General features: G+C 34.1%; 1 protein-coding gene across 3 annotated transcripts in view; it reads left to right on the forward strand.

Moving 5' to 3' along the window:
• Positions 1 to 17049, forward strand: part of LOC145681198 (uncharacterized) — a 77373-nt gene that overhangs the window by 43409 nt on the left and 16915 nt on the right. For all 3 annotated transcript variants that reach the window (XM_081752700.1, XM_081752698.1, XM_081752699.1), the window contains exon 2: positions 11839 to 12389. In XM_081752700.1, coding sequence (XP_081608826.1) covers positions 11953 to 12389 — 437 coding nt within the window. In that variant the 5' untranslated portion in view covers positions 11839 to 11952. The remainder of the gene's footprint in view (positions 1 to 11838; positions 12390 to 17049) is intronic.

The raw sequence follows: 17049 nt of genomic DNA on the forward strand, positions 1-17049 counted from the left end.
GTCGTTTCATCTTTATTTTGTGTGTCTAATTTTGTATTGGAAGAATATGGCAATATCAAAAATGTCATTACGTATTGCATTAAATTCACAAAATATAATAGGTTAACGAGACATATATTTATTTATTTATTTATTTATTGAACAATTTCCCAGATACAGCATAACTTTGCCATTTTACACAGGGACATATTAACAAAAGAAAGAAAAAAAAACAATACAACAATAACAACAACATAGAAAAAAAGAGTGTAAAAGTAAAACTATTCCGTCAAAGCTCGTTTAATTGCTCTTTCAAACACTGGGTAGCTCGAAAAAATGTCCACATCAGTTGTTACTTGATTATAACTGTTTGGTATTCTATAAAAAAGAGACCTCTGTATAACAGCCAACCTAGGACGGGCAAGATGGAATAGGTGGGTATTCCGAGTGATGCGGGAAGGGACACGTAAGGATAGTTCCTGAAGTAATATTTCCGATCTTAAGGTTCCATTAACTATTTTATGTAGATATTTCAGGTCAGAGATAATTCTGCGTACTTCAGGAGTCTGAATATTAAGATGTCGCAAGAGCTCCTTCTTAGATAATATTCGAAGTGCAGGAACACGAAATCGGACTATAGCAATGAAGAAATTGAGAACAGAATCAAGTCTGGAGAGATGTGTAGGTGCTGCCATGGCCCATATGGGAGAGCAGTATTCGATCTTGGGCGCTATTAAAGTCTTATAAAAAGTTGCTAATGAAGAAACAGTGCGTAGTTCGGTGAATCGATAAAGAAGTCCCAACATGCGCATTGAATTCTTTAGTATTGAGGAGATGTGGTCAGAGAAGGTGAGGTTTGAATCAAAGATGACACCAAGATCGTTATGACTAGCAGAATGTGTGATAGGGGAATCGTTGATATGGTATGTGGAGGGAACAGGAGACTTTTTCAAAGTAATAGTAATACTATCACATTTCTTACTGTTGAGTTTCAAGTGCCACATTTCACACCAGCCTGTAAGGTAATTTATGTCTTCCTGTAGAGCAATTGTGTCATGGAGACACGATATTTCTCTGTATAACTTACAATCGTCAGCAAAAAGCAGAAGGCCACTAGGTTGAGCTGATAAGTGCGTGTAGAGATCATCCATATACAGGACAAACAGTAGAGGCCCAAGTACACTCCCCTGAGGCACCCCTGAGATCACGGGTTGGGGGTTAGAAGTCGCCCCTGAAAGAACAACTCTCTGTTTACGGTCCTTCAAGTAGCTTGTGATTAGAGAGAGAAATTTGCCATGTACATTTAATCTATTGGAGAGTTTATGAAGAAGATGAATGTGACTGACAGAATCAAAGGCCTTCGAGAGATCAAAGTAGATAACATCTAATTGAGTATTGTTATTCATACATTTGACTGCACAGGAAAGAAGAGTACTTAAGTTTGAGAGACTTGAGCTTTTCGGTAGAAAGCCGTGCTGAGAACTATGGATGTAAGGTGAGGTGAATTTAAGTAGCCTGTCTTTAATTATTTTTTCGCAGATAATTGATATTACAGAAAGAAGAGATATTGGCCTATAGGAGGATACATGATCTTTAAGTCCTGATTTATATATTGGGGTCACGTGAGCCAGTTTCCAACTGGTGGGATAATACCCTTCCTTGAAGCATCTATTGAATAAGATAGATAGAGGAACTGCAATAACTGAAGCAGTTTTGTTGAGAAAGAGAGGACTAATTTTATCAGGTCCAAGTGATCTATGTGGAGATAACGATAGCAAGAGAGCCAGAACTTCGCCCGGGGTGGTAGACAGAATGGATAAGGTGTCCGAACAGATGGGGTGGAGAGGGGGGAGATGGGTTGTAGAGGAAAGGGAAGTAAATGTTTTGCAGAAGTAGTTATTGAAGAGGTCTGGTCTTTGATCATCACTCGCTTCAGTATTTTCATCTTGAATTGTTGCCGGTATGCCCGGAGATTTTGTTCTAGGTTTAATTACAGACCAAAAGACTTTAGGGTTACTAACAGTAAAATCACCAATTGAGTCCATGTATTCAAAATATTTACGTCGCTGTACCTTCTTGGCAAGACTTCTAATTCTAGCAAAGTTTTTATATGTGTAGTCACTCGGATGTGATTTCCATAGAGTCCAGGCAAGCTTTTTGTTTTTAAGAAGGTCACGAAGTTCATTGTCGTACCAGACCGGAAACCTGTTCGATTTTGATGCTTTCACCGGCACAAAGTCCTTTATGGCTGAGTGGACAACGGATGTAAATAAGTCCACAGCGTCGTCAACAGTTCCTACCTCTAACAAACACCAAGGAAACAGTTCAATAGCCCGGCAGATGTCACCCCAGGGGGCTTTCTTCCATAGAAGTTGTGACCTATTTTTGAGGGGCTGGTTTGTAGTAGTGGAGGGGAGGAAATCGAAAGAAACATCCAAGGAATCGTGATCCGATATATGCAACAAGGGATCACGTGCACTATACATATTGTATTTTGTTTATTTATAATAGTGTTTGAAAAAAAATCAGCATTTCACCTCACTACATTGTAACGATTCATGATGTGAACCCTTTATAAAAAATGGGAAAATGTAAGCAAGTTTCTTTAGAGAAGTGGTGGTAGAATTGTTAGAATTCTAGAATTTTGCATAAATTTGTTTTCGTAAAATTAGGGCAGAAATTCTATATCTTCCAAAGTTTCCTCCAGCGGGTCCAATCCTTTGTACAATCAGTCGCTCGTAAATAATTTTCATAAGTTCCAAAGAAATAGCTTGCTGCTCGTAGTTTTGTTGTACAGTATGATAAAATTGACTAAGAGCATTGAAATGTTTGAAGTTGCTCTGTATCAAAAAGAACTTTCGTTAAAATTTTCTTTGAAATTTAAGGATATGACATCGTCAGAGATATTGTTTTGCCATTTTTCTCGTAAGACAATGTGAACGTCGCTATCGGTTAAAAATACCAAGAGAGCAGTAAGAATTATTGCGCATCGTGTACTATCCATTACATAAAAATGGGCCCCTGATTTCGCGGGCTGCCCTGACGTTCACTCAAAACTTATATTGCGATACTTAAGACACACAAGTTTTCTTTGAACTGTGTTGTGAAAAAAAAGAAAAAGGAATCGATGAAATAGTGCTTATTTTGTTGTACTCTTTTTGTAGATTAATGTTTATAGAACTATATATTGGATTGGAAACAATATCACGTTAAATAATTTTCTAACTACGATATGTAGACTGTAAGTTGGGAAAAGTTCAGTTTTCATTACTTGATACTTTTGTGTATTAAAAATAAATCTCTGACGTTCTGATCTGTTTTACCGTTGTAGATTGAGAAACGTGTAGAACACAGTTCGAAAATTTGGAATTGTAGTGTTCCAGATATGTGGAACTTTTAACGAAAAAGAATTTACTTGGTAGTAGGGTTGGCTGGTTTAAACCAAAAAACGAAAAATGTCCGTAAAAGTGTAAGTATTCGTAAAATCTTGATGAACACACATTTCTGGGTTATCACGTTTCACTCCCCATATATTATTCGTACTATATTCAGACCTAGTGATGGGCAGTGGGAATATTCCCGGTGGGAAGGAATTTAAAAATGGGAATATTCCCGGGTTTTTTCCCCTGGCCTATAAATTCCCGGGAAGGAATTTATTTCCATTTCTTTACTTTATCTTCAAAATTATAAGAACCACATCACTAATTACTTTATTTTAATATTTTATGATTTACTTCTAGGTTTAAAAGAATTTGGAGGTTAAAAAATTTAAAATTATTTGACGGTACTTTATATAACTAATAATATGATTTTTAAATTCCATTTCCATTTGCACCAAAATGTAAGGTAATTGTTTAGTATTGGGGCGCCAAAACTAGCAAAAAGTAGGATGATTTACGGAAGAAATGAGTTGATAGTGATGTTCAAGTAGTCAAGAAAGTGTCGAACACATTTTTTAGTGCAGTAGGGGCTTTGTACAATCCGCGGCAAAAAACCTGCAACATGAGGATGTAAGTTTATTGTGAAACTACGCCTAACAGCACAGGGAATGAACATAACCTCTAAGTGGAACGAATCACGACAGGATAAACCTGGGCCTCCTCCCGTGCACATTTATTTTGGAGCAAAAGACTTCGTCATTTCACAATAAACTTATATGCTCATGTTGCAGGTTTTTTGCCGCGGATTGTACAAAACGGAAAGGTACGTGGAAGTGATTTGTGTGAGAGAAGAAAGTGAATTGTTGGTAACGAAGACAGAAAAGAACGTGCCATGTGAGCTCTAACCCGCCTTCATTCGCTAACGCTCGCTCTGCAATGCCGTCTGAATTTAATGTTGGTAACGTAATTTAACGTATGAGACCATAAAACAACCGCATCGGAATAGAATATCGCCAAAAAGTAGGTGCAAAAGCTGGACCCAATGCTAAAGAACAGCCAATATTAGCAAAGTACTAATTTTCAAGTGATGAAAAGGAACCATTTTGTAAAGTACCGGTAATTTAGAATTATGTAGAAATAGAGACGAAGTACTATTAATAAACCCTGAATCACCATTAGTGATAGACGTCGGTCTGTCTCCTCTCTCTTACTCGAATTTCTGAAGAAGTACTCGGACTTCTTTTACATGTGAATTAACGTATGGAATTTCGAGAAATAGGTAGAATGAAAGGTCTTGTAAGGCAATGGTACGTGCTAAAATATAAAGATAAGTAAGTATCTTGCAAATTTTGTGAACATAAATATGTATGCGCAAATGTTGATAAATTGGTGAGACATGTATCTTCTAGCATTTACCCAATCTAATTGGTTTATAAGATTTATAAATTTAATGTGTTTATAATATCAGTAATAGAGTCAAGTTGAGCAAATCCATTTACATATAACTGTTACTAAATAATTTTTCACAGATATTTAATTGATAGAACATATTGTAAATAAATATAAATTTATGCGTACTCTCTAAATATAATAGTGTTAATAAAGTAACAGTACCGTTCAGAATATATAGATTTTAAAGAAACCTCTGTGGACAACAGTAATAATATGCTGTGATATTAAAATTAATTCAACTTTGAAATCATAATATGGTAATAGAATACAATTTTCTTTCTGATTGAACATAAATTCCCGGATAAATTCCCATTTTGGGAATCTTCCCGGGAATATTCCCAGGGAATATTCCCGAAAAATATCTTCCCGGGAATTTACCCATCACTATTCAGACCTAAATTCCCCATTCTTTACTCAAAGAGATTATATTACTAAAACAACTTTTTTATGTAACTTTATGGATGTTTTTTTTGTGATTTTTTATACTTTGTTATAATTTTTATGCAACCAAAGAAAAATTATAAACATTGTTTCATTTTAATAATGTTTACTATTGATAAAATACATCGAAATGACGTACTTTTTTGGGAGGGGTTCATACAAAACCCACGAGAGGCAATTATTAAAATAAGAAGAATTTTTGGTAACTATTTATGTATAAATAGGCCAGAGCTAAAGTGGACTCAAATAATTCGTATCTTTATTTACTTTTCGTACTGATATGCAAAGTAAGTCGTTATATTTCGACTTGGACTTATAAAAGTCGTAGTGAACTGACTTGGACTAAATTAGTTCTTCTGTACTCTGTAGTACTTTGAAATTGTCCATATGTAATTCTGTATAAAGGATCCACTTGTGCAATTGTTTATCTTTTTCTCCTTCTGTACTAATGACTCTTGACGATTATATTAACAAATATGTAAAAATCACTCAACGCATTTTTACCAGGAGTCCTTCGTGAGTGAATCGGCAGACATATCGAATTTGTGGCATATTAATCCCGGTTTCAAGTTCAAATGGAGGACAATTTCTCTTAGATGTAAGCCGAGGAGCTGTTTGGATTCCGCTTTAAACTTGTGACCCCTTCCAACATTACCCGGTTGTTGCATACTAACACTAAAGCGCAACAAGATTACTTCTGTCCATATGTGATATAAATACATATTGCAAGTTATATTGTGACAGGACACGCTGCCCCATCAGCATTTGTGTACCCGTTGTTTTCGCAAGTTTTGCGTTTCGCTCACTTCGAGCGGTGTGACTGAGCGCTCCGCTCAGTAACCTTCTGAACACCACCAATGTTGTCTAAACTTCAATGGCAACATTGTCAACACATGATCATGAGCAGCAGTGTGAATCGACAGCAATTGGGCAGGTTGAAGGAGAATAATAAAAGAAGAATGCAATTATGAAGAATTATTTGTAAGTGAATTAATAGAACAAGAATTGTTAAAGGACTTCTTTTGTTTTAACCTGCCGGTAAAGGTAAGAAAACTAAATGTGCTCGAAAAATAACAAGTAAGCCATATTCGTGAAGAAGCCAGCCACTGCCAGTAAACATCGCATGTCACGTACTAATGTTAACGAAAAGAATTAAAACGAGCGATATGTGTATACGGATACGACACACTAAAGCATGCTTAGCATTCGTAACATTATAGAATTATTTTGATATTACCGTAAAAACATATGCGCATATAAAAGGTAAATTTACAATATTGATCATTATTTATGTAAGCCGATGTAATATTCATTTCAAATACCTCACTCATAACCTAATCTATTTTATTGGATACTGCATATCAGTGCTACAAAAAGTAAATATAAAGTTTCTTGCGCCAGTCAATATTAGTAGAGGTTGATAATTTGTATACACACTAAAGGATCAGTAAATATAGAACGTCGTGCATATAATGAGCGCATAATATGAACGGATTACTTTGCATTGAATTCTTTTACTCTTAAGCTCAAGTTTGAAACATATATCCACAAAAAGCGCTTAGGCCTATATAATAGCGGAATATTACTTCAAATTATAGCTATAAAAATATCTAACAACCACAGTAGTGATATAACATCGTTAAATAACTGCATTATTTCTGAAAACTGTGCTAGCCAACATATTTATCTGTGAAGAATGTTTGAAATATCAGTAATAAGTTGAATTCAATTTAAAAAAAAGTTCGCCAGTCGTGACTATCAAGTGTCAATCAGTTAGTCACTTTGCATTCAAATTAGTATTTCACTAGTGAATCATCTGTTCAGGCAAAGACAGAACTGAAGATAGAAACATTTATACCAAGCGGCAAGTATAATATAATAGTTTAGTGCATCCGTAAAAAGGAAATAATTAAACATAATAAATGAATAATAAATACAAATGTAAATAAGAGATCAAACTTCTTTCTAGACATTTGAAATAACATAATTTGCTACTGTCGTCTGGACTTCCATTTATTCTGAAAAGACTTTTAGAAATATAGTAGAGAAACCTTATTGCATGTACTACTATTATTTTTGTTGTATATAGTATTTTGTATGTTTCCTTGTTTTATATATTTTATTTCTTTTGAGTACTTGTCAATCTCATTTTTATGTTGAACGAAATTAATAATTAAAATCAGTGATGTTATCAAATCATTATTAAAGCGACTGTTTACGCCAAAATATTGTTCGTTTGTGGTGAGCATTATCTGTTGTGTATATGAATACTATTTTGTGATAGAATGTGGTATTATAGAAACAAATATAGTAAATAAATACGTAGGGTTTTTAATAACAAGTTTACGCAAGTGTATTCTGGAACTTTTGAGTCTAGATTGCATCATCTCTCTACGTCCACACTACGTCTGACAACTTCGTGAATTACAACATTGTGGTTATTTGTATTGAAGGCTCGAATGGTAAGTTGTCGATTACGACCGAAGAGTGTTGTAGTATTAATATTAGTATTCTTATTTGAGTTCACTATTTCTTGATACACTTTTTTTCGGAGCGTGCGCTCCTGCTACCGAGATTCCCGATAACGGGAGGTTATTAAAATTTTGTTTCATATTTTAATCACTAATACTCTCCACCGTTACCGTCACCGTTACAATAGAAACAAAAAAATCTGGTTTAAACCAAAAAAAAAAAAAAAACGTTTAAACAAAAAAAAGTTTTTTTGTTTTTTTTCAATACAAACCATGGTTTTTGCCAACACTGCTTGGTAGAGTATGTATTAAAATGAAAAGAAAAGTGTTTATCCCAACATTCTGTGCAGTGAGTGGAGAGTCATGTGGCAGCTTAGCCTTTGAATTCCCCGGCATTATATACGTAACTGGAATTGCAGCAACGCTGTACGGACCATCTCGTGCTGTTTTGTCGCATTAAGGAAGCTCGCAGCTGGAGCCTACATCATATGAATGTAATAGGAAAAAATGTAATGTCTCATGACCTTTTACATCAATCTTAATAACAATAGCAATGGATGAACTATCAATGAAACATCGAAATGAAACTTTGCATAGCACATCCAAAAATCTATTAATCTAATTACTTCATTCGTTTTCGCCACATGTTGACTTATCGCTGCTGCTATCTTTCTGAACATGTATTATTCACAATGGCTCCATTTGTACTTTAAGATCTATCAGTATCCACATTTTCGAGATTACAAACATGTTAAAGGTAAAAAAGAAATGTAGCCTTGGCAATCACGTTTTCACCCAAGTTGTTCTGCAATCAATTCCCCGGCCGAATGTACCAGATCAACATGGGTGTTATCTTTTCCTTCATTGAATGAGAACAATATGGAATGTGTAGGTGACGAGGGCTGTTTATGGTATATTGTAAATGAGGAAGTACTGATGATGTTTTCAACATTTCCCTACGGTTTGTATACGTCAAATAAGTACACACACACATATACTCACATCATACAGGGTGTCCGAGAACTCCTTCCCTGATTACAGAAATTGATAACTCAGGCTAGAAATAAGATAGAAATATGAAACTGGTGTTGAATTGTTTACAAACTATAAAAGTTTTGGTCACATCAGTACACTTCCACATGAGCACACTTGGTAGCACGTAGCACATCTAGGCGATATTCAATTTCCATCCACCGTGTCTGCTGAGGTTCTTGGTCGACCAGACCTCGGAAGGTCAGCAACCGACCCTGTGTTCTTGAACTTCTCATACCAGGCTTTAATGCTCTTGACATCAGGTGGAGTCCTCCCAAATGTTGTCTGGAACTGTCTCTGCACCGTGGTTGGTGATCGTGTCTCATGGTACCACAGGACACACTGTGCCTTCTCCTGGTTGGTTGGCATGGCTTCTTGGGCTTCTTACTTACGTACTACAAACCTAAAACAAACAAAATTGAGACTTGGTAAAACAGAACAAACCTAACACAGACAAAAACTTTTATAGTTTGTAAACAATTCAACACCAGTTTCATATTTCTATCTTATTTCTAGCCTGAGTTATTAATTTCTGTAATCAGGGAAGGACTTCTCGGACACCCTGTATGTGTTGATTGCAATAAAACGGGCAAACGTGCATTTATATTTTCTGGAGTATTTTTCGATTTTTCATTCAAAGATATGCCTATTTGTTCTTGAAGAAAGACACTTTAAGATCCTTTTATAAGTGTTTCTTTTTTTTTTAATTTTAATAATACACCGCAGCAATTCAGAGATAATGATGTCTCAACTTTCACTGACTAACATTAAAATTACTAAGTATTGAGTAATGAAATTTTCAGGACTTAAAGTTAATAGATGGACCTACATATCGCGTACGAGAAATTATTTTACGATTTCTTTTCCGATATATAGTCGTATGAACATTAACCAACCAAAAGAGTACAATAACATAAGCACTCTTTCATTAATTCCTATTTTTCTCAGTTCTCAGTACAAAGAAAAGTTTCATATCTTAAGTATTGAAATAACGACATTTTAAGAATAACTAACGAGATACGACAATGCAATATAAATTTCGAATGATCATCAGGTTAGCATTACGAAGTGAAGGGCGTATCTTTATGAAATGGATAGTAGTAACTAAATTACGGTATCGGAAATCTTGAGTATAATACAAGATTGCTAACTTCGTGCAAGTATTAAGGAAAATATAAAATAAATTTTGAATTGGAACATGTCGCTATCTCCGTATGTTCCGTCGCTTCTTATATATACGTGGTTAACACTCAGTGTTAATATGAGCTCCTCCGTGGATAAGCGGTTAGCGTACGCACCTTTGGCGTGGGGGACCCGGGTTTAATTTCTGGCCTGAGCTCATTTGGCTTTTATTCCACGTTAATCAGTGGGTCCACGTCTCATAAAGCTTCGATGCTAAAAGGGACGTTAAACTCAAAATCAACTCAACTTAGTGTGTTAATATCATTCGAGTAATGAACTGTGGCAGTTGTGAGATCAGAAGACCCTGACAGTGTAAGAAATACTGCTGAAACTCTGGTAAGCCTAGTTGATTCCTATCGGAAAAATCCTTCGGGGCGATTTCGTTTTTCCTGGAAGAGGCATTCACTATCGTAGAACTAACTCCTTCGGCGGTTTAGGAGAATGTTGTTTCACTACTATTATATAAAGTACCAAAAGGCGCACACGGCTCAAACCAGTATTTATAAAACATGGGGAAAATACTATACAGTTGTTTGTATGGTAGAAAAAATTGCTGGTAAATATCTGTTTAAATCTGAAGGAACCTTTTAATGTGAACAGGCATTTATTTTAGTAAAATAAAATTGTTGTAAAGTTTTGGTTAAGTAAAAATATAACACATTTCTCTCACCTTTATATCTCACTTTAATTTACAAAAGAATTCGGACTTGTAGTTAGCATATATGCCAATAAGGCTCTTCGGTGTTAAGATCTTGTGATGTTGATCTTGATGTTTAAATATCGAAGAACTGAATTACATCGAAAATAAAAATGACATATCGTTTTACGAAATGCTTCAGTTCTATAAAATATACCGTATACCTATGCTCTTAGTACTTTTTTCTTTCGTTAATTTAAGGTAGTTGTACGCTAGACGAGAATGAGATTGTTATAGGCCCAATTACATCTCTATTTAATATCTCTCTAGATGCTCTTTAGATAAGCCTGTACGCCTTATGCGCGAAAGATTGGTTTATTTCTAGTAAGAACATTTGCTGTTAGGATCCAGCATTAACCAGTAGGTCGATGTTTCACATAACTTTGCTACCAAAATTTGCACTAAACACCAATACGCCTAATTATCCGATAAATACCATAAGTTGCTGTATAGAAAATAATCCAATTACAATTAAATTTTCGAAATCGAAAATACCAAAATATTAAAGGAAATTAGAGCACGCAATAACGACGCAAATTAAGTTTAAATAGAAATAGCTAGAGCTAAATGTATTTGATTAAGGATGAGAGGCTGGAGACAAGTAGATCTGTCTTTAAGATATTATAATACGTCTTGAAAATGTAAACCATTTCTAAGTAAAATTTGTATAGCATTGTTTTTCATATTTTATTTAAGAAATATAAGCTAGGTATGTAGCACAGTTTCCTGTCTTCAGGCAATACTGATCGTACGTAGAGAATTCATTACTTTAAGAAAAAGAGAGAAAGAAGGCAATAATCGTACTTAGATAAAATGTATTTACGTATAATAAGAAAGATTATTTATATCTATAACATAAACTATTTATTAAATATAGGTAGTTTTTGTTAAATATAGTTATCAGGAAAATAGGTTAGTTTTCGATTTATCAAGAGAGAAAAGAAAGAAAAATCGGATATTAATCTGCTTTTCAGTAGTTCGTTGTGCTTCTGTATTTTTGGTATTTAGATCTATCGTTATTATTTTATTAGTAACAACATTTCAAAAATTTTAAGATACTTGTTCCAGTACCTTTTATATCCCTAGTCTGATACCAAACCATACCACCCACAAATCAATTTCATTTGAACTGGCATTATTTTGGTGTTTCCCCCAGCTTCGTGATAAATTTAAATAAAACGAATATTTTTCTTATTCCTTTCAGATTTGTGTTTTTTCCTTGAACATTGAATGCTGAAGATTTCAAATCTCAAACTTGAACAATTTTTTGTATTAACGAAACAGCTTCTCATTATTTCAACGTTGTAATAAAATTGAAATGGAAACAAACAACGTTCCTATTAAAGCTGAAGTGGAAAGGGAAATCGTGTTATCTCAAGAATGTAATTATGAACTTTGTAGTAGCAGCTCTGACGATCATAAAGATCCTCTTGCAATACGCTTGGAATGCAAGGAACGAGAAAGTACAACGGAGGGAGAGAATTTCGCTCCAGAAAGTAATGAGGATAAAACAATATCAGATTGGAAACTAACATCTAAAGCAATATGTTTGATCAAGCGTTTGTCAACAGTTGAGGTACCTGTAAATTCCAATAGTTTTCACAGTAACATCAAGCCAAATTCCTCCGATTTAACAGACAGCACAGAAGAGTCAAGCAATCAGATATCTTCCAATATTGGATATAAGAATGATCCCGAAGGGGACGTTCAAGAGAATGATAAGCAAGACGCAGGTGTCAATGCTCAGGTTGTCAGGTACGTTTAGATGTGTCTATTTAATAAGAGTTATATTTTGTATATTTATTTTTTCAACTTGCAATACTTCGTTAACTATTCTTTCGTTTAGTTTTAACTGAGTAAATGGAATCGCAAACTTGAATAAATAAATAAAAAAAGAGAAAAAAAAAAAAACAAACGCATCCTAATGTTTAGCTTATAAGTTCAAGTGAGCAATACTTGATCCGTAACGAAATGTCATCAAGTTCAAACTTTAGGTTTTCTTGCTTCATTTTTTAATAATGACTAGTCACATCATAGTTTATGAGAAGCATTGCAAACGATGCCTTATAATCGTTAAATGAGTTGGCAGGCAAGTACTTTTTTATACTTGTATGTGCTGTGGCCTCTTTATTAAATAATAAGGTATTAATTTTTTGAATGATTGGCAATATGCAGTTGATTAACTCAAACTATCTTCGTGTGGTGGTTTGAATTGTATTTTAAGGAACATTTGTTGTTCTACTGTTACTGTGAATGAAGGGAACGTTTGAGTGATTAACCATAGGTATTCACACTTTAATAAACAACAAAATGTCAGCGTTCTCTGTGTTCTCTACCTTTCACCACGTCAAATTCAATTCAAGTTGCGTGTAACTAAATAACACATAGAAGAAATGACAAGATATGTATGCTCTTTCTCAGCAAATGTTGCTTGGACCTCGATGAGAGAAAGTGACGGTGGATTACAGTGGTTGCAAAGAGTGTTAAGTCATAGTAATACACGGAGGGTTGAAGTAGATACGGACTTACTAGACCGTGGATGTGACACGGATGAGGTTTCTATTGAACCATGCCGTCTCGAATATATACATCACTTAAATAATCCAGAGCCCTTTATGCTATTTAAATTTACGTATTGCCTTAAAAGTGTAGAGTAACTGCTAGATGGATTTCTAGATAAATTGCGCACAAAATCAAATTAATAATTTAGTTGACTAAAGTTTTTTTAATTAACACAGTGCTTTGTTTAAATATTCGTTTCTCAATTTATTTTGAACCAAACTTACGAATTTGGTTTATTCTTTAACACTAAATCTAAAATATATTTGATGGTTTTCAGTTTTTTTTTGGTTTCACTGGTATTAAAATATTAAAGTAGTCAATAGTTACACGATACTAATCTTACACGTTCCAGGCGTGAGTAGTAATGCTTACTTTTAAATTTGTCATCGATATTTCAGGTACAAACGTCGAACTCCTTTTATTGGGTATTTTTGGCTAATCTCGAGTGTTTGGTTTTTGTCATTTTATTGATGGCACTTCGTTGAATTTACTACTAACTAATTAAACGTGGAGCTAGCACGAAACTTCTCACGTAATAAATATAAATATTATTTCTAATTCAGCAGTAAGCGGAGAAACGAAAGTTAAAAAAAAACGGGACAGGATGCTTTAAAAAAATTATTAATTGGACAGGATGCAAATATGTGGTGATCTTTGTCCCCATTTCTGCAAAAAAAAAAAAAAAAAAAAATTAAGTTATATGTCTAGATTGTATAAATGTATGCGTAAATTGTTGTTGGTCTAAACAGTAACAGGTAATACAAGATAATTGGTAGCATCTTTAAGTAAGAGATGCACCGACTTCTCACTATTTTGACGAAAATTTATTTTTCACAAATGTACGAGTGTTTGAAACCAATGACTTGTTTACATTTTCGCTTCGGTTTTACCTTTAACCTTGAATTATAGTTTTACCCCACACCAAATTGTGCTTCTTTGCATTACTATAGTCTTAATTTCGTGTAAATATCTTTTCGGAAAGACCATTCATTCAGTTCTAGCATTTGTTTCACTTCATCTGGTATTGTCTAGATTTTTGTCCCATTCTCGTATTTCTTTTCCGACATCAGACAAAAATTCAAGACTCATACTACCCACAGAGAAATAGTCAGCTAATTTTTAGTGTAATACGAGCTATTAGTTTTCGGTGGATAAAAATCCTAACAAAAAAAGTGTGTGAAAAAAATGCTAGAAGTTGTAATACCAGAAACACATCTTTAATAAGGAGGGCAATTTCTATTTACGTAATAGGAGCGATAACTAGTTACGGTAGTCGTAGCTATACACAATAACTAGTATACGTATCTGGTAAAAAAAGAATCTATATATTGATATTCCTTTCAATTTGTTTTAGCAACTGTATTAATAAATTAGTGAAGTTAGTTTGTTATCATAAGCACCTATGTCTATATTTATTGGATAATTTCCTAATTAAGATTTTTCTTCTAATGATTTCCTTTTTTGTGTTGGTTATCGATGATTTTACTATTTATGTGTCTAAAAATAAACATACTAGTTCAGCATTTCTGGTATACATAAAAAATATATTTTAGAAATGCATTGTTTTAGAAATGGGTTTGTACTGCGGTTTATTTTGTACTACAGATTTGTGTACACCAAATTCCAAACAAGATAGATTCATTGATTTTTAACGGAGTAGATTCCCAATATTCTTGTTTGCTAGTGCCATTTTCTGGAAAAAAACACTTTCAAATGTCATCATGCACCATTTTTCCGTTATTTTATTTATAGTTTTAAGTAGCACTTTTGAAATGCTTTTTCCAATTAATAAAACGCAACTATGGACGAATTATCCTAGGATATCTTTGACTTCTTTTCTAATGTCAGACTCTTTCTATTTCTCTGTCTTATTAACCCACATTTTTCCGAATTAATTTTTGTGGCGAATTTCCTTGGTATTTTTACGGAGTACTCTGTGATGAGGAATAATCACTAAATTCTTGAAATAAATGATCTGCATCCTACGTGTACACTTTTCGGAGGGTGGGTCGAAAATGACACATCGGAAATATCGTTCTTAGTCACAGGTGTCGTTTTCGACCCATTGAGAACATGAGGTAAAGTTTTCAATACGTTGTTCTTCCGAATAAATTTGTTAGTCAGTATCAACTGGAATAAGTGTTTACATTAATTAAAATTTGTTAATTTTAATTTTTACATTTTTGTCAGAGACGTGTTGTTTTGATAGATCTACAATGTTTGAACAGTTTATAGAGCATTGTTCTCAAATTTCTTCTAAGAAACATTTAGATAATAACTGTATGATTTATATATACGTGAAAATACATTTTACACCATTTTGTATCTACACTAGCGCACCAATGATGGATATTTATGGCTGAGAGTGAAACGCGTCGAAACATTTGTCATGCAGAAATAGTTTGCATTTAACATTGTTTCATTTTTGCAAATCTTCAGATCCTGCTTAAACTTGAAACCATTACTTTATGATCTATGTTGTTGTACCTGAGAATGGTATCTGAAGATTTAGAAGTTGCAACATCCACTTCAGGCCCAGGCTTTAAATTCCAAAATTTCCTTAAAATTACCTTGCAAATGCTTATGTGCTATTGTGGAGGGTCACCAGTATATCCAGCCTTCCTTCCAAGTATACAACAGTTTGCGGTAACAACCTTTAGCATCCAGACTGAACGGGAAATACCACTTCATTTCACGACTGAAAGAGCGATAGAGCTGCAGGTTTGGTCCAGTTTGTCCGCTCTACACATGTTTGCATTATAGTCGGAAACCAGTGCTGACATTTGCACCAGGATCCACTTACCAGACGAAGAAGAACGGATTGATGTTGTCTTCAGTGGTTAGGCACCGTGGCAGAAATAATTGACTTCGTCCCGTCGTTGGAAAATTCTTGTGTGAATTGTAGCTGTTGCTAGGTGTGTATGTGGCCGTAGGCGTGTGATGGGTACCTTTATTTAACAGTGATAGAATCCGCTCACTGTTAGAGTCCGAAACTTTCAACGGGAATTGGATTTTATGCCAAACTGGGTTGAATTTGGCCTTGGTTACCACGTGTATATATCATAGCGTATGATCAGTATGTAGAAGAATTCATAATACTCAGACTCCGTAGAATTTGGCCTTGAGTTTCCATATGAAATTGATTTGTTGCTAAGGGGATATAGCATTTAATGACTATTTTTTGACGGAAGTATTGAGACACATGATGTGTGTGTGTGAGGTCGTATGTTTCATGTAGTAGAATCACGTGATGAAAAGTAGTGATTGTGAGTAGGATGATGATGTAAACGGAACGCAGAACGTACACGTATGTGTATGTGTATATCATTCCGTTAGCAGCTGTTCTGAAGGAAGAAAAATCGAATTAAAGATGACATGGTCGATAAATATATTAGGTAAGCTTACTACGCAATCATTGGATCCCTTTAACCCTTAAGTACTATGGACGAAAATAATCACATAACTACTATGGAGCGGTCTGTCAGACCGCATTGTTCTTTTTCATTTTCTGAAAAGTAGTGTTATTATATATTTTTTAAAATGCTATCCTACATATTATAGTTGTTTATAGAAAAATAAAGAGTAGTAATTTCACTATGTAAAAAAGTTTTATATTATTAAAACAATGAGAAACGAAACATAGTCAAAAGTTTAAACAATTCTTTCTCTGTTGTTATAAAATTTTAAATATTGAAATATTCCATTTATTTCTCTGTTTCTATATAGTCAAAATAACACTATTCCAAAATATATTGTTCTTATAGATGCACTGAGATTAAAAAAAAACAAAAAAAAAATCATGGAATTGTAGCTTTTTCAAACCTACAAGAAAGTATTGTTACATTTTTGTTTA

Source organism: Thermobia domestica, chromosome 3 (assembly GCF_964235325.1).
Source record: "Thermobia domestica chromosome 3, izTheDome1.hap1.1, whole genome shotgun sequence".
In the NCBI taxonomy this organism is placed as follows: Eukaryota; Metazoa; Arthropoda; class Insecta; order Zygentoma; family Lepismatidae; genus Thermobia; species Thermobia domestica.